This window comes from Anabrus simplex, chromosome 1, assembly GCF_040414725.1.
Source record: "Anabrus simplex isolate iqAnaSimp1 chromosome 1, ASM4041472v1, whole genome shotgun sequence".
Taxonomy (NCBI): Eukaryota; Metazoa; Arthropoda; class Insecta; order Orthoptera; family Tettigoniidae; genus Anabrus; species Anabrus simplex.
This window is the reverse complement of record NC_090265.1, coordinates 390,703,313-390,718,502: the sequence shown is the minus strand read 5'-3', so window position 1 is coordinate 390,718,502 and position 15,190 is coordinate 390,703,313. Positions and strand designations below refer to the sequence as shown.

Below are 15,190 nucleotides of genomic sequence, written 5' to 3'. Positions count from 1 at the left end.
AGCAAGCGGTGTCAATGCCACGCTGCGTCCTCGATTGCTTCTCTTTCTCTTACTCTATCTATCTCCCTCTCTCTATCTTCTTTTACCCACAGCTACCATGCATCTGTATTCTGCCCTGTTCGCACATGGTTGCAAGTAAAAATCAGGCCATTGTGATTGGAGGGTTTCCTTTATAAGCGGCAGACTCTGCTTGCTCAGCACACACTTGTTGAACAGCAACGCTAGCGACATGACGTGGCAGGTGAGTGAACTGTAATCACATCTTCATTTGTTTCTTTTTCGTTGTTTAACGGTTCGCACAGCAGCGGGACTTGAAGTAGTGTTGTTTTGCAGTGAAACGTTGCATCATAATGCGGATGATAGTACTGACTCCCCTTTCCCATTTTTTGAAATTTTGTTATACTAGCTATTTCCAAAATATTTAATCAGTGAGAACTTATTTTTCATAAGGCTACACAAATAAAAAGAAGGTTATAATTTTTAATATTTACGTGATTTTCTATGTTTCTATATTGGTGCATTTTTCACGAACAGTCCATATAATCTTAGCCAATGTACTTTATTTTTTTACAAGTTGCTTTACGTCGCACCGACACAGATAGGTCTTACGGTGACGATGGGATGGGAAAGGGCTAGGAGTGGGAAGGAATCAGTCGTAGCCTTCATTAAGGTACAGCCCCAGCATTTGCCTGGTGTGAAAATTAGAAACCACGGAAAACCATCTTCAGGATTGCCGACAGTGGGGTTCGAATCAACTCTCTCCCGAATACTGGATAGGGCCGATGACCTTCGATGTTAGGCCCCTTAAAACAACAAGCATCATCATCAAGCAACAAGCAGCGAATACTGGATACTGGCCGCACTTAAGCGACTAGTCAATGTACTAAAGTAACTAGTGTCTATTGAAACATTCATTCGTAAATAAAATAATACTAACTGTTCGTACTGATCACTGTTCAAAATAATACATATACTACTAAAATCGAATAAATAATAATAAAAATGAATATTTAGGCTTCGACTTCAGACAGTCAAAAGCATGTCGTAGTGCCAGAATTTCGCCCCGAAAAAGGAACTCTTTAAAGTGGCAGCAAATCTACTGAGTCGCCAACACTTAATTACTTTTAATCGCCGCTAACTTTGCTGGGATTCGATCGTACAGCGTTAAGCACAGCAGGCGAGCGCCGAACCGAATGTGCTACCAAGTCAGTGAAATAGCATAAGTCGTTCTCCAGGACTGTCTATATAGCTCGTTTGCAACTTCTCACCACTGCTTGAAATCAAGGTAAATAAGCTTGCAGTTTTACATGATCGTAGCCAAGGAACCTCCAAATTTATGTGGAATCCGAACCACAGGAATGTGACTTATGATTTCAAAATTAGCACACGCTGGGATTCAAACCATGGTTCTCTTAGTGAGAAACTATTGACAATGCCACCCAGCTATCGCACTCCTCTGCTTGAAATCTTGTCATTTTATAAATGGTTTAGAAATTTGGTATAAATTCCATATACAGTTTTAAAAGACGTTGAAGTCTCGGAATTCCTACACTGAAAAGTGGCCCTTAAAGTGCCAACAGTTCTACTGGAGAATAGATCTAAAAGTTTTAAAAGTACATTTCAATGTTAACTGACTATGCCAGGATTCGATCCTGCAAACTTGTAAATTGAAGACGTGTCCAGCAACTACTGTACGTTACGCAGGCGGTTGAAATCTTGTTTATCATCATCATTATCATCATCATCTGTTTACCCTCCAGGGTCGGTTTTTCCCTCGGACACAGCGAGGGATCCCACCTCTACCGCCTCAAGGGCAGTGTCCTGGAGCTTCAGACTCTCGGTCGGGGATACAACTGGGGAGAATGACCAGTACCTCGCCCAGGCGGCCTCACCTGCTATGCTGAACAGGGGCCTTGTGGAGGGATGAGTAGATTGGAAGGGATAGGCAAGGAAGAGGGAAGGAAGCGGCCGTGGCCTTATGTTAGGTACCATCCCGGCATTCGCCTGGAGGAGAAGTGGGAAACCACGGAAAACCACTTCCAGGATGGCTGAGGTGGGAATCGAACCCACCTCTACTCAGTTGACCTCCCGAGGCTGAGTGGACCCCGTTCCAGCCCTCATACCACTTTTCAAATTTCGTGGCAGAGCCGGGAATCGAACCCGGGCCTCCGGGGGTGGCAGCTAATCACGCTAACCACTACACCACAGAGGCGGACATCTTGTTTATGCTAGTGGAAATTTCGAATCAGATAATCACGTCTCTGAGGCTCAGATTCTATGTAAATCTACCGATAATGTAAACGACAAACACTGGATTTAAAACCGCGTAATTATGAATGCGTACCCCTTCAGTGCTCAGGAAAGAATTCTCACTTGCTATCATCACTTACAAGCTTGAATGATAAGTTAAAGTACTAAACACTGTTTTCCCAGTGCTACTTCGGGCATGAAGAACCGAACAAGAGAACACAAAGCTATGACGTCTTGTCAGAGAGATTGCACCAAGACACACTCGCTTCATAGATTAAAATTTACAAAGTTATATTTCGTGCGTTTTACTTATTTTCAACAACTATCAGTTTCAAAGGACGTTAGAATCCAGGAAGTTTCTTCTGAAAAAGATCATCATTTGCGTGCTTCCAAATTTCCTGACGTGGTCCACTTTAAAATAACAATAGACTGCGTCTGGTTTCAAACTCATAATCTTGAGTGTAGCAGATGACCATAGCCAACCTGAGCTATCGGGCGAGTTGGCCGTGCGGTCAGGGGCACTCGGCTGTGAGCTTGCATCCGGGAGATATTGGATTCGAATCCAAATTTCGGCATCTCTGAAGATGGTTTTCCGTGGTTTCACATTTTTCACACCAAGGAGTTGCTGGGGATGGACCTTAAATAAGGCCAAGGCCACTACTTTACCAATCCTAGCACTTGCCCAACCGTCCGTCACTGAAAACCTTCGATGTATTTTTGTTACGATAAACCGCTATTAAGAAATCAATAGAAAAGTTTCCTCCGGTCGAGTTGGCATCGAGGTATGGATGTGTGTAGCTATAAACTAGCTTACGGACGTTGGTGAGTTCGAATCCCACAGTCGGCAACCATGATAGTGTTTTTCCACGGTTTCCTATTTGCACACCAGGCTGTACAGTATAGCAGACCACGACTACATCCCTGATGGGCGTTGGCCTACCACACGAATGCTGCTCAACACGAAGGCCTGGAGATTACGAGGTGATGCGTGGTCAGCGCGACGAATCCTCTCGGACGTTATTCTTGATTTCCTAGACAGCGGCCGCCATCCTAACTTCAGATAGCTTCTCAGTTTTAATCACTTAGTTTGAATGGACTTCGAATTCATCCTCAGGTCCAGGTAAATACCCTGACCTGGCCGGGAGTCAAACTCGACGCTTCCGCATGAGAGGCAGCCACACTACCACTAGACCACCGGGCCGGCTTCACATACCTACTACTCACCTTACCCAGCGTCAACAAGAACTTGGAGGTATTAGCGCGACATTGAACGATTAAATAGGAAATATTTTCATTTAAAATCAAAGGAAATTTGCAATATTATGTAACTGTTGACATAGTGGTCATAGCCACGGGATCTGCAGTTTTACGTAGGATCCGAACCACAGGGAGGTGAGTTTTTATTTCATAACTCCCATGTGCATTGGGTGTGATTCGAACCGCCTGTACTTTGGTAATCAGCCAGTGGCGATATCACTAAGCTGCCATGGCCCTCATTTCAATTCAAATCATCGCATCGAAGTGTTTTTTTTTTCTAAATGAATATTGCTTCACGTTATCACTAACAATATATTCTGTAACCTAACCTACTGAGTCAGTTGGCCGTGTGGTTACGGGTGCGCAGCTTTAAGCTTGCTTTCGGAAGATAGTGGGTTCGAAACCCACTGTCGGCAGCCCTGAACATGGTTTTCCGTGATTTCCCATTTTCACACCAGGCAAATGCTGGAGCTCCACATTAATTAAGGCCATGGCCGCTTCATTCCCACTCCTAACCCCTTCCTGTCATACGGTCGCCATAAGACCTGCCTGTGTCGGTGAGAAGTAAAGCCAATTAAAAAGTGACCTAACCCTCACCTTTCTGTACGGTAACATGTATAATTGAGAGATCTGTGGTATTTTGTGTATTTAGGTTTGATGTAAAGATAATTATTGTTAATAGAAGATAGACAACATGAATATCAACCCTAGGATAGGGGGTAGGTACCCCAGGAGCTGTTAATTGTATATCTCTAGCCTAGCATTCCGGTGGAGTGTGTGGACATCCCAGAGAATAACCCATACGCAGGACAACTGTTGTCATTTTGTTGATATTCCCGGTGATATTCTCTGTGAAATGCATTGTCTAATATTTGAACAGCAGCGAAGGTGACTACAATATACGCCGGGTTGAGTGGCTCAGGCGGTTGAGATGCTGACTTGATACCATCTTGACAGGTTCGATCCTGACTCAGACGGGTGGTATTTAAAGTGCCCAAATACGTCAGCCTCGTGTCAGAAGATTTACTGGCACGTAAATCTTGAGGTGCAAAGTTCCGGCACCTCGGCGTCTCCGAAAACCGCCAAAAGTACTTAGTGGGACGTAAAGTCAATAACATTATTATTACTATAATGTACACACCGAGCTTGTAGTCAATATCAGTATAATAAGCCACGGGACATTCAGTTTTACGTGAAAACTGAACCACAGGGACGTGTGTACCATTTTAAAATCCAACATGTACTGGCCGGTGTTCGAACCACGACCGCCTTGGTGAGAAGCCAGTGACGATGCAACGAAACTAAGGCCTGCACTTTGAATGAAGGCTGTTTGCTATCCTTTGTTATCCTGGTGTATGAAATGAATTGAAGCAATGATTCCATTTGAGACCCTTCATACAACTCAGATTGTACTCGTAAGTTTCACCAAGAGTTATCACATATTACTGTGTTGATGGAGTGTTGTAAATCATTGTAAGTACCTTGGTGTTAATATAAAGAAAGGACTTCATTGGGGCAATCAGATTAACGAGACTAAATAAAGACCAAATATATCTCCATATGTTTAAAGTCAGGGGACCGAGCTTGATAGATGCAGTCGCTTAACTGCGGCCAGTATGCAGTAATCAGGAGATAGTGGGTTCGAGTCCCACTGTCGGCAGCCCTGAAGATGGTTTTGCGTGGTTTCCCATTTTCACAACAGAAAATGCCGGCGCTGTACCTTAATTAAGGCCACGGCCGCTTCCTTCCACTTACTAGGCCTTTCTTATCCCATCGTCGCCATAAGATATATCTGTGTCGGTGCGACGTAAAGCAAATAGCAAAAAGAAAAATAATAAAACCAGGGGCACTTAAGGGTTGTAGTAACGACGTAACGGAGAGGGCACGTAACTCACATGTGAGACCTCTAGTTAGAGAAAGCTTCCAGTGTACGGGACCCTAACCGGGATTGCTTGATTCGAGATATGCGAAAGATCCAAAGGAAAACAGCCAGTATGTGTTCTTGGCGATTTCTGACTAACGAGTAGTGTCTTGAAAATATGACAATCCTCGTCCCGGGAAGACTTGGGAGTAAGGAAATGATCTCCTCGACTAAACGGTATGTTCCGGGCTATCAGTGGAGAGATGCAATTAGTAGATGGAAACGCTTGTGTGGAGGTTTTAAAAGTAGATTATAATATGAAGATAAAGTAGGAATTCAAGAGGACAAATTGTAGCAAATATCCAAATATAAGAAGTGGAACTAAGGATTGGAATAAAATTTGCCAAGACAGATGTTCCATAAATATCCAAATTTTTTCAAATAATTTAAGAAAAGACTAGGTATCTTGGGTGACAGCCCTAAAGACAGATCAGTGGTGATTGATTGATTGATTGATTGATTGATTGATTGATTGATTGATTGATTGATTGATTGATTGATTGATTGATTGATTGATTGATTGATTGATTGATTGATTGATTAAGGCACATCACAGTATTGAAAGGCGAAACAAGATAAAGTAATTTTGAGGAAGGAATTTTTATTGCGACATTACGTTAGAAATGATTTCCTGACTTGTTACAGTCTATTAGTGGTGGTGATGATGCTTTCTTGAAGAATGCTCTCCTCTTGTAACAGTATCTGTAGAAGGAAGAGTGCAGCCGTTCGACTGTTCAGGGCATTGCTCAAAAGGAATGCCGCTGTACATAAAGAGTGCGAAGCTGGAAGACTCCTCAACAAGAAACATGGGTAGTATTGTTCTCGGAAAAGAAAATAATAAGGTCAGGCGCGAAAGATTGAAAAAGGATCCATGTACAAATAAGCCAAAATAATGTCAGATTCAGCTTCTAGATGGTCACACTCTTTCATTTGTTCCAAGTTGGTGGGGGAGATTTTGAGCTGAACATTCTTTAGAATTCAGTCAAACCCATTCCCCTTAAGACAAATGAAATGAAATGAAATGAAATGAAATGGCGTATGGCTTTTAGTGTCGGGAGTGTCCGAGGTCAAGTTCGGTCTGCCAGGTGCAGGTCTTTTGATTTGACTTCCGTAGGCGACCTGCGCATCATGATGAGGATGAAATGATGATGAAGACGATACATACACCCAGCCCCCGTGTAGGCGAAATTAACCATAGATGCTTAAAATTCCCGACCCTTCCGGGAATCGAACCCGGGACCCCTGTGACCAAAGGCCAGAACGCTAACCATTTAGCTATGGAGCCGGACAATGAAATGATAATCGTCCAATACGATCAAAATCTTAGTAATTGATAAAATGTTTGGTTCTTAAGTAATCTTGGGACGGATAAGCAACACTTAAGACGGATTCCTCTTCTTGGTGATAAAGGCGTGCTCTGTTCACCCGAAGTTTATTACCTTCAACACGCGATTCAAATGTAGACAAATAATATCAAAGATGAAAATGATAAAAATATTAAACAATAATGTTCTTGTATTAATACTGATTAGGGTAATGATGGTGGAGAATAATGAAGTTCAGTTCGATTATTGCATCCAAAAAACCTTCCGTAAAGATCTCCTGGTTCGCAGAAATCAGCCTATCACTTGGCAAAAGGGTATTTGGAGATGCCAATTTCCTCTTCTAAACTACTGATTTTCTGTGATTAAAATTTACTAATATTCTTTCACTCTACGCATTACACCCCGACATTACAAAATATCAGACTGACTTGTCCGTGAGGTGTAACTTCACCACACTATCCATCCAGCTCAGAATTGTTTCTTTAATGACAGAAATTCGCAGTCCCCTATATTAGTTGTTGAACTAACCATCATGTCTGTTTTTCTACGAAGTATTGATACTAAAACGATGTAAATTTTATGGTGAACATCTTCCACGAAAAAGAAAATACACGTAAACTGGAAATTTTGGGACTAATTATCAGAAACACAGCATGTGAGTTTTGCTTGTTAGTTCGAACATTCTCATCACATTCAGATGAATTACGTAATTCTTGCCCGGACGAGCATCGAACACGGGACCCTGTGAACTGACCATTTAGCCAAGAAACCAGACACGTTTATCACATATGCACACTATATTTATGGGGATGCCAATGTCACAAGCGACAACAATAGAGTTTCTTAACGAAGGAATGCACTGTTACGTCGAAATGGTTGTCCTGGAGTTGTTGACAAGTAGAGGTAGTTGAGTATTTAGCTGCCGTACGAGGCGTTGCCACGCTGTGTCCGAGGTCACAAGGGGACACGCACACCGCCAATACGCTGGACACGGGCCAGAGTCAGTCAGTGATTCATGTCGCCCTCTTGAACGCCTACTACTGAGTCAAGATTCTTCACGACCTAGACTTCCGCACACATGTCCATTTTTCTGCACATATCATATATTCGCTGACATATACTTTTAAGGTACGCATAAATTTTCGTTTGATAGCTGATGGAGAACGTCACTCGCTTCTCCCTAAGGCGGCCAAAGCTCGAAGCCTGACCAGTGCACATGAGATACTAGAAATGTTCATATTCCATATAAGACAGGAGGTCACAAGGCACTAAATACGATTTCAACAGTCATCTCCGAGGGTACAGTAACAAGACCTCATAATGTGAAAATACACACAACTCATACATACACGGGGTTGCCTGGCGGAGGCGGTAAAGGCGTGCGCGGTTCGCGCGGAAGGACGTGGGTTCGAATCCCGTCAGGAAGTCGTAAAATTTAAGAAACGAGATTTCCACTTCTGGAGGTGCATATGGCCCTGAGCTTCACTCAGCTACACCAAAAATGAGTACCAGATTAATTCTTGGGGACAAAGGCGGCCGGGCGTAGAGCTAACTACTGTATCCCATCACGTGCCGAGGTTACGAATAGTGGAAGCCTTTACCTTCCACACCTCCAAGGGCCTTCATGGCCTGTACGGAGATGACTTTGCTTTGCTTTGCTTTGCTAGGGGTTGAATACCTGTATAGTTGAGCGGTATTTGATAACAACTAATGACGATAAGGTATGCATGTCCATACCAAAATGTTGACATTCTATGTCTATTCAAACGGGCAGTAGTTGAAGTAATGTTAGCACCGAGTGTTATGTTCTGTTTTCTTCTACAAACCAAACCAAACCCCAAGGCTCTACAGTCCTTGAAGGGCCTTGGCCTGCCAAGCGACCGCTTCTCAGCTCGAAGACCTGCAGATTACGAGGTGTCGTGTGGTCAGCACGACGAATCCTCTCAGCCGTTATTCTTGGCTTTCTAGACCGGGGCCGCTGTCTCACCGTCAGATAGCTCCTCAATTCTAATCACATAATCTGAGTGGACCTCGAAAGCAGCCCTCAGGTCCAGGTAAAAAACCCTGATCTGGCCGGGAATCGAACCCGGAGCCTCCGGGTAAGAGGCAGACACGCTACCCCTACACCACGGAGCCAGCGTTCTTCTACAAAACAGTAGTCTAAAGCCTTTTCCACTTAATTTTCAATGTTTCCCTGGAATGCAGTTTAAATTCAATACCGGTATACAGGGAGTCATGAATACATGCTACAGTGTGCTACAATCCAGCGCTGGGCCCATTTCGAGAGGACTGTCACACATTGTGACACAGTAAATGTACATGTACTCGAGTAGGTTTCGAGTAATCGCTTTAACCCTAGGATTAAGGTTAGAATCTGACCAAGGCCTCTTATATCGGATGATTATACGCGTTGGTGAACACATTAGATGTTTAGCGGGCAAAAATTATATTTGCAGGTATTTTCAAACCCCGGTCACTCCATGTGAAATTTGTGCTGGACAAAGCGGAGGTGGGACAGATTTTTCTCCGGGTACTCCGGTTTTCCCTGTCTTCTTTCATTCCAGCAACACTCTCTATTCTCATTCCATAGCATCTGTCATTCATTAGCCATTGCCCCAGAGGAGTGCGACAGGCTTCGGCAGCCGGCACAGTTCCTACCCTCGCCGCTAGATAGGGGCTTCATTCATTCCATTCCTGACCTGATCGAATGATTGGAAACAGGCTGTGGATTTTCATTATAATTAATGTACGCAGAGTTCTCAGTTTCGCTACTCGAAGCGCTTTGCAGCATTTAATCTAGTAGTGCGGCTGTACAGAACGGAACATCAAACTGATGCGTAAGTTGCCAGTCGAGGTCACACAATGTTATTATTGTAAAAAAAATACCATCAAACCACTCTGTTTTTTAAAATTCGGTATTACTTCTCTCCGGGAAAAAAATGGTACATAAAATGGAGTAGAAAGTGGAATTTGATAATCTTTTGGGTTTTACTACTGTTATGAATTATTACTTCGAATCCAATGCGACAGCGACAGCAAGCCTTGCTGACCTGCTTGGAACACTTTATATCAAGTCAGAGAGTGGCGAAGAATTAACAAACACAGTTGTTTGTAAACTTCCCTCTCTTTCAAATTTTCCAAAAATTTGGAATCAAAGTGTAATTTTTGGTGAAAAATTGGCAACAAAGTCGCAAAAGAATAATAATGTAACTTAATATGAATTTTAAATCGTTATATTTGTGTTGAACGTCAATTATATCAATTCTTTCATTAAAATACGATCTTAAATTTCAGCACCATTTTACTAAGGATTTTTTAATTCGGGTTTATGATCCAAAAATATTCTGTAAAAAGGATTATACACCTCCAGAAATGTAAAGTAAAACAACTTTGACCTAAAAATTTCCATAAAAATTTGCTATTTTTTCCCAACGTTCATATTTTGACATTCACTTACAGCTTATTGTAATCCTGACATCATTATAACTCTTAATACCAATAATAATAGTAAGGAAAAGAAGTATACTGTTATATCTGCTATCTACTACAGTTTAATCAATGACAAATACAAATAGGATGCTGAATCGAGATTCAATCACTTCTGACACTCTTTATAAAATACCTATTGGGAGATTTTAACGCGCGGGTAACATAGTAGCTTTATCTTGTTCCTCGCTTGAATAATTTTGCAGTAGTTTAGAAATTAAATTCTGGAATATCAAAATTTCAAATCGGGAAGAATATTCTATACTGAATACAAGATGCATGTCTTCTTTCACGAGTTCCACTAGGTTTAATAATAATAATGTTATTTGTTTTACGTCCCACTAACTACTTTTCTAAGGTCTTCGGAGACGCCGAGGTGCCGGAATTTAGTCCCGCAGGAGTTCTTTTACGTGCCAGTAAATCTACCGACACGGGGCTGTCGTATTTGAGCACCTTCAAATACCACCGGACTGAGCCAGGATCGAACCTGCCAAGTTGGGGTCAGAAGGCCAGCGCCTTAACCGTCTGAGCCACTCAGCCCGGCCCCTCTAGGTTTAGTGGGAGGATTTTAGTTAGATTTACTTATGTTGGCTGGGATCAATCTTAATGCGAAAAATGCAACCTCTTGTAGATATGGTAACCGCGGAAAATTTCATATGCGATTTCCATTAATTCCCTATCTTGATATGCTACATTGGCAATCATTCCATTATACGCTAATGCAATGTTCAGTTCTGTCGTACCTTATTCGTGTATTAACTTATATAGCATACACAGCACAACCTGGCGAGCAGCTGTATTTAAACAATGAAATAGTAAGATCGATGGATTGAAGGACTATAGGTCAAATATGGACCTGGCGATTAACTGTGTTCTTATTGATCGGTGTATGATTCATAGATAATTACTTACATCCAAAAAACATCATAGCGGTCACTTGTAGATCTTTTATTTCAATGGTGATCTTTTCGTTTGTCATTTCATAAATTAACGAGCATGGGACATCACAGTCATTAAATATGCTGCTCATGATTATTCAGGATTGTGAGATTTTCGAAGAAGTGACCCTAGAAACTACGAGTCCGTATTACGTAAATACATTATTATTGCTGAATATCCAGATCTAATTGAGTTTTAAAGAAAATCGGTTCAGTGAGGAAGGATAATATGAAGAAATAAAAGTAGTCCAATATTATATAATAAATATACCCTAAAATTGTGTTAATGTCACTCGACTTTCTAAAATATTTCTCAATTGCCTATCAATTTCTGTTTTAAATTCAGTGTTACTCTTAATCATTTTCTTACTCGTATATTCAAATATGGTCGTAATTACTGATGTTATTGTGATTTTCAGAAGGGAACCAGTGTATTCTGTGCCGGTCTAATACTTTTACTGGCACAATCGAGTTCAGCTGTGCCACAGAATTTGGCTTACTACACACATCTCCTGCCAGCACAGCAAATCGTGGCACAGTCACCAGTTGTTCCACAGTCTTCTAACCTGGTCCTTCTGCCTCAAGGCATCGCAGGCATAGCGAAGTAAGTACTATATTAAACACGAAAACTACTACAACTTTGCTCTGGAAAGGATGGTCGTGCAAAAGGTTTATTTTACTCATGTTTCTATAATGCAAAAAGAGATGAATTTACAGAATTAGAACAAATTGTCCCCATCTTACAATAGATAGAAGTCAACGGCAATTTTGGTGTACCTCGAGTAGAAATGTATTGCTCTAAACTTTAGAGACTCGCCGACTGATAGCAAGCATCAAGTAGAATATGAGGCTGCTGCTTTTACTGAACACTGCGAGGCGAATTCTTTTCATTCTGCTTTATCTGCATCTCCCTTTCATTGATGGACTCAGAAACATTTCGAATAATATTTCGTAATTTACTTTAGAATTTTCAAGGAACCGAATGACGTAACGTGATGTAGATTTTTCTTCTGTTGCCTTCTTCCCTTGAGTTGCATTGTATTTTTAATCAATATCATGAAATCTTCAGATTTAAGCTACTACTTGCCCAGCACTGGTAGTAACATTTTATTCCCTCTTTGATTTGACCGATAATTACGTAAGAGTTGTTCGATTAAAACATAGACAGAGTTGGCAACATTGTAAATAACTGACGGGACTACCAATAGGTGGCAGCACTGCATGGTTTCTTTTTTGTAGTAATATCTCAGAACGTGGTCGGTCTGATAGGCGTCCGCAAAGTAGAACAAGAAGTTGAACTAACATGATTATTAAACGGTTACTTCCAAACTAATACAACGTGAAAGAAAGGAAATTTAACCGAAAAATCCATCATGTACATGTCAGCACGCTGCCAATGCAACAGTGGACACCTGGAGCTATTTTTTTCTGGGGTCTTATGGATCATCCGCCGCACAGCTATGGTAACTCCCCTTGCGATAGTCACGTCTTTGGTCTGCTGAAGAAACTTCTGAAGAGTAGATATTTCACCACAGATCAAGCGGTTCCTGATGCTGAGGCAGAGTGGTTCAACCACTTAATTGTTCTTAATTGTAGAGGATATAGAGAAACTTGTTCAGCGTTGGGACAGGTGCCCGACCTTTGGTAATGATTATCTGTAGACTCTCTCAAACTATCATCAGAATGTTGTCACTGCATATAGTGCATGTTGTGTAATACATATTAGAATGAGTTTCTAGATAACAGTCTATATTTCAATTGAACAACCCTTATATGTTCTATAAACACTTCTTCCGTCTTCCCTCTAGTACACGTAATCTTAAACATTGTTTCCAGCCATCAACAATACGCTGCCGCCGTGCCAGGACGAGTTCCCGTCAGTGGACAACAGTACGTTGTTCTACTCCGCCAAGAGAAGGAAGAAGGGAACACTGAGAAACCAGGAGTAACTGAGAAGCCTGACGGAGGCTGGTTCAACTTCCAATGGCCCTCTTTCATCCCAAGTCTTCCGTCTATCCCTGGATTCGGAGGTGGGGACAGCACCACTGCTAGCCCAGGAGATCAGGTAGGCACTTGAACATATTCAAGTTAGAGTAACAATTTCACTGCCTAATCTGTCATAGAACTGCTGGTTGCCATGATGGTTAAGGCGTCAAGTCTATATGGTTAGCCGGTCCGAGTCCCGTTGGTGAAAAATATTACCATCAGAATGTTGGCCTGCAGGGTACAGGAGGCGGTGTATACAATTTTTAATAACTAGATTGCGTGCCAAAAGCCTCGATTCAATTACAAACCTCTCCTCAGTGTCCATGAGGAATAAAGGCATAAGACGCTGTTGATGATGATTCGTCCGCCAGATGGGGGCGTTACACCTTGAGCAGATCCCTTGATATTATTCGACAGGAGTAGGCTATGTTCCAACACCGGGTTTCACCCTCTCTCTACCTCATTGTGATCATCACCCCGCACCCAGATTCGCAAGTCAAGTCGAACATGTCCTCGAACACTCCCGGCACTAAATGTTATATGGTAAATACCACATCATTCAGTAAACACATAGTATTCCACACAATTCTAACAGTAATTACAATACAGCGGTGTAGAGCGTCAAAGTGGCCTTCAATTAGTTAAATAATGTTATAGCTCCTCGTCACAGGAAATCTGTCACATTTACTTGAGATGCCAATCACTGTAACGTCGATGAAGAATATGCAATGATGCAGATCAAATTTTAAACACATTTTGTCAACAGAGCCAACGGCCGTAGCCGTGTTGAAACACCGGATCCCATGAGATCTCCGAAGTTAAGCAACATTGGGCGTGGTCAGGAGTTGGATGGGTTGCCACGCGCTGTTGGTTGGGGGTATGGGAATGGAGGAGCGGAAAGGAACTGGCCACCCTACCGCACATAAACTCCGGCTCAGGAACACCACTGCGGAGGTTCGGACCTGCCTTCGGGCAGAATAACCCTTACCTACCTTTTGTGAACAGAAATGAAATTGTACTGCAGGGTGTATTGATATATTCCCACTAAACCCATGAATGAAACAGTAAAGCAAAAATGTATCGGTAGAGCCTATGGCCCTGGGAGGAATAGAAGGTGAAGCACAGTTTACACATAATTATATTATCTTTGGAATGTTAGTTCGTGTAATAATTATTATACGCTGACGCGTTTCAAACCTGCAACGTCTACAGGACAATTACTCTGGAAGTCCTTGAATTAACTACATTTCTAACAGGATTTTTCTGTCTTGAATCTTGTTACTATTGAGTGACAATTATCATTAACATCTTTGTCATTGCTCTGAAGACGATCCTCTTTGCAGATTTGAAACGCGTCATCATTTAATAACTATTACCCGACCTAACATCCGCCAAATAATGTAATATTGTAATTTAGTGGTCGTGAAAGTCTACGCTTTTACTATTTTTACCATTGAGGCTACGTTGAATAGAGTTGTTAGTTCGAAGTGATGACCTTCTTGGTTTATGCATATCGGGGCACGCCGCAGAGTGGATATTCTAGTGCGCTGGAGCAAAACTAGTGATATTGATTTGCAGATTTCGGCGATGAGTTGTCGAAGGAGCCCGGAATTCCTTTTCCACCTGGATGTAAACTCATTGTTTCAAATGCCACCACAGGAAGTCTAATGGCGTTAAATCTAGTGATCTGGCGGGCGAAGAGACAGATCCTCCTCTTCCTACCATTTTTCTGAATGTGACTCATTCATATGGTTACGAACGGCTAACGTCCACTGTGGTGAAGCTTCATCCTGTAAAACTACATCGTTAAATATTATCCAAGTGGCATATCCTTCAGCAGAAGTGGAATTTCATGGCAGGTAGCATGCGGCTCTTAAATGACCCTCAAAGAAAGGGTTCAATGAGGCGATCACCCAAAATTCAAGACCAGATATTCACTCCTCATAGCATTTGATAGGCTACCTGTATCACCCCTTGGGATCGTTAGCACTCTTATAGTGTATGTTGTTGCGGTTGACTGTGCAATT

The 15,190-nt window shown here is 42.0% G+C and overlaps 1 protein-coding gene across 1 annotated transcript in view; it reads left to right on the top strand.

Moving 5' to 3' along the window:
• Positions 1-216: 216 nt before the first annotated feature.
• The window catches only part of LOC136866454 (uncharacterized), a 29,424-nt gene continuing 14,450 nt past the window's right edge, over positions 217-15,190 (top strand). Inside the window, exons 1-3 of the mRNA XM_067143416.2 lie at positions 217-241; positions 11,597-11,781; positions 13,014-13,242. Coding sequence (XP_066999517.2) covers positions 230-241; positions 11,597-11,781; positions 13,014-13,242 — 426 coding nt within the window. The 5' untranslated portion in view covers positions 217-229. The remainder of the gene's footprint in view (positions 242-11,596; positions 11,782-13,013; positions 13,243-15,190) is intronic.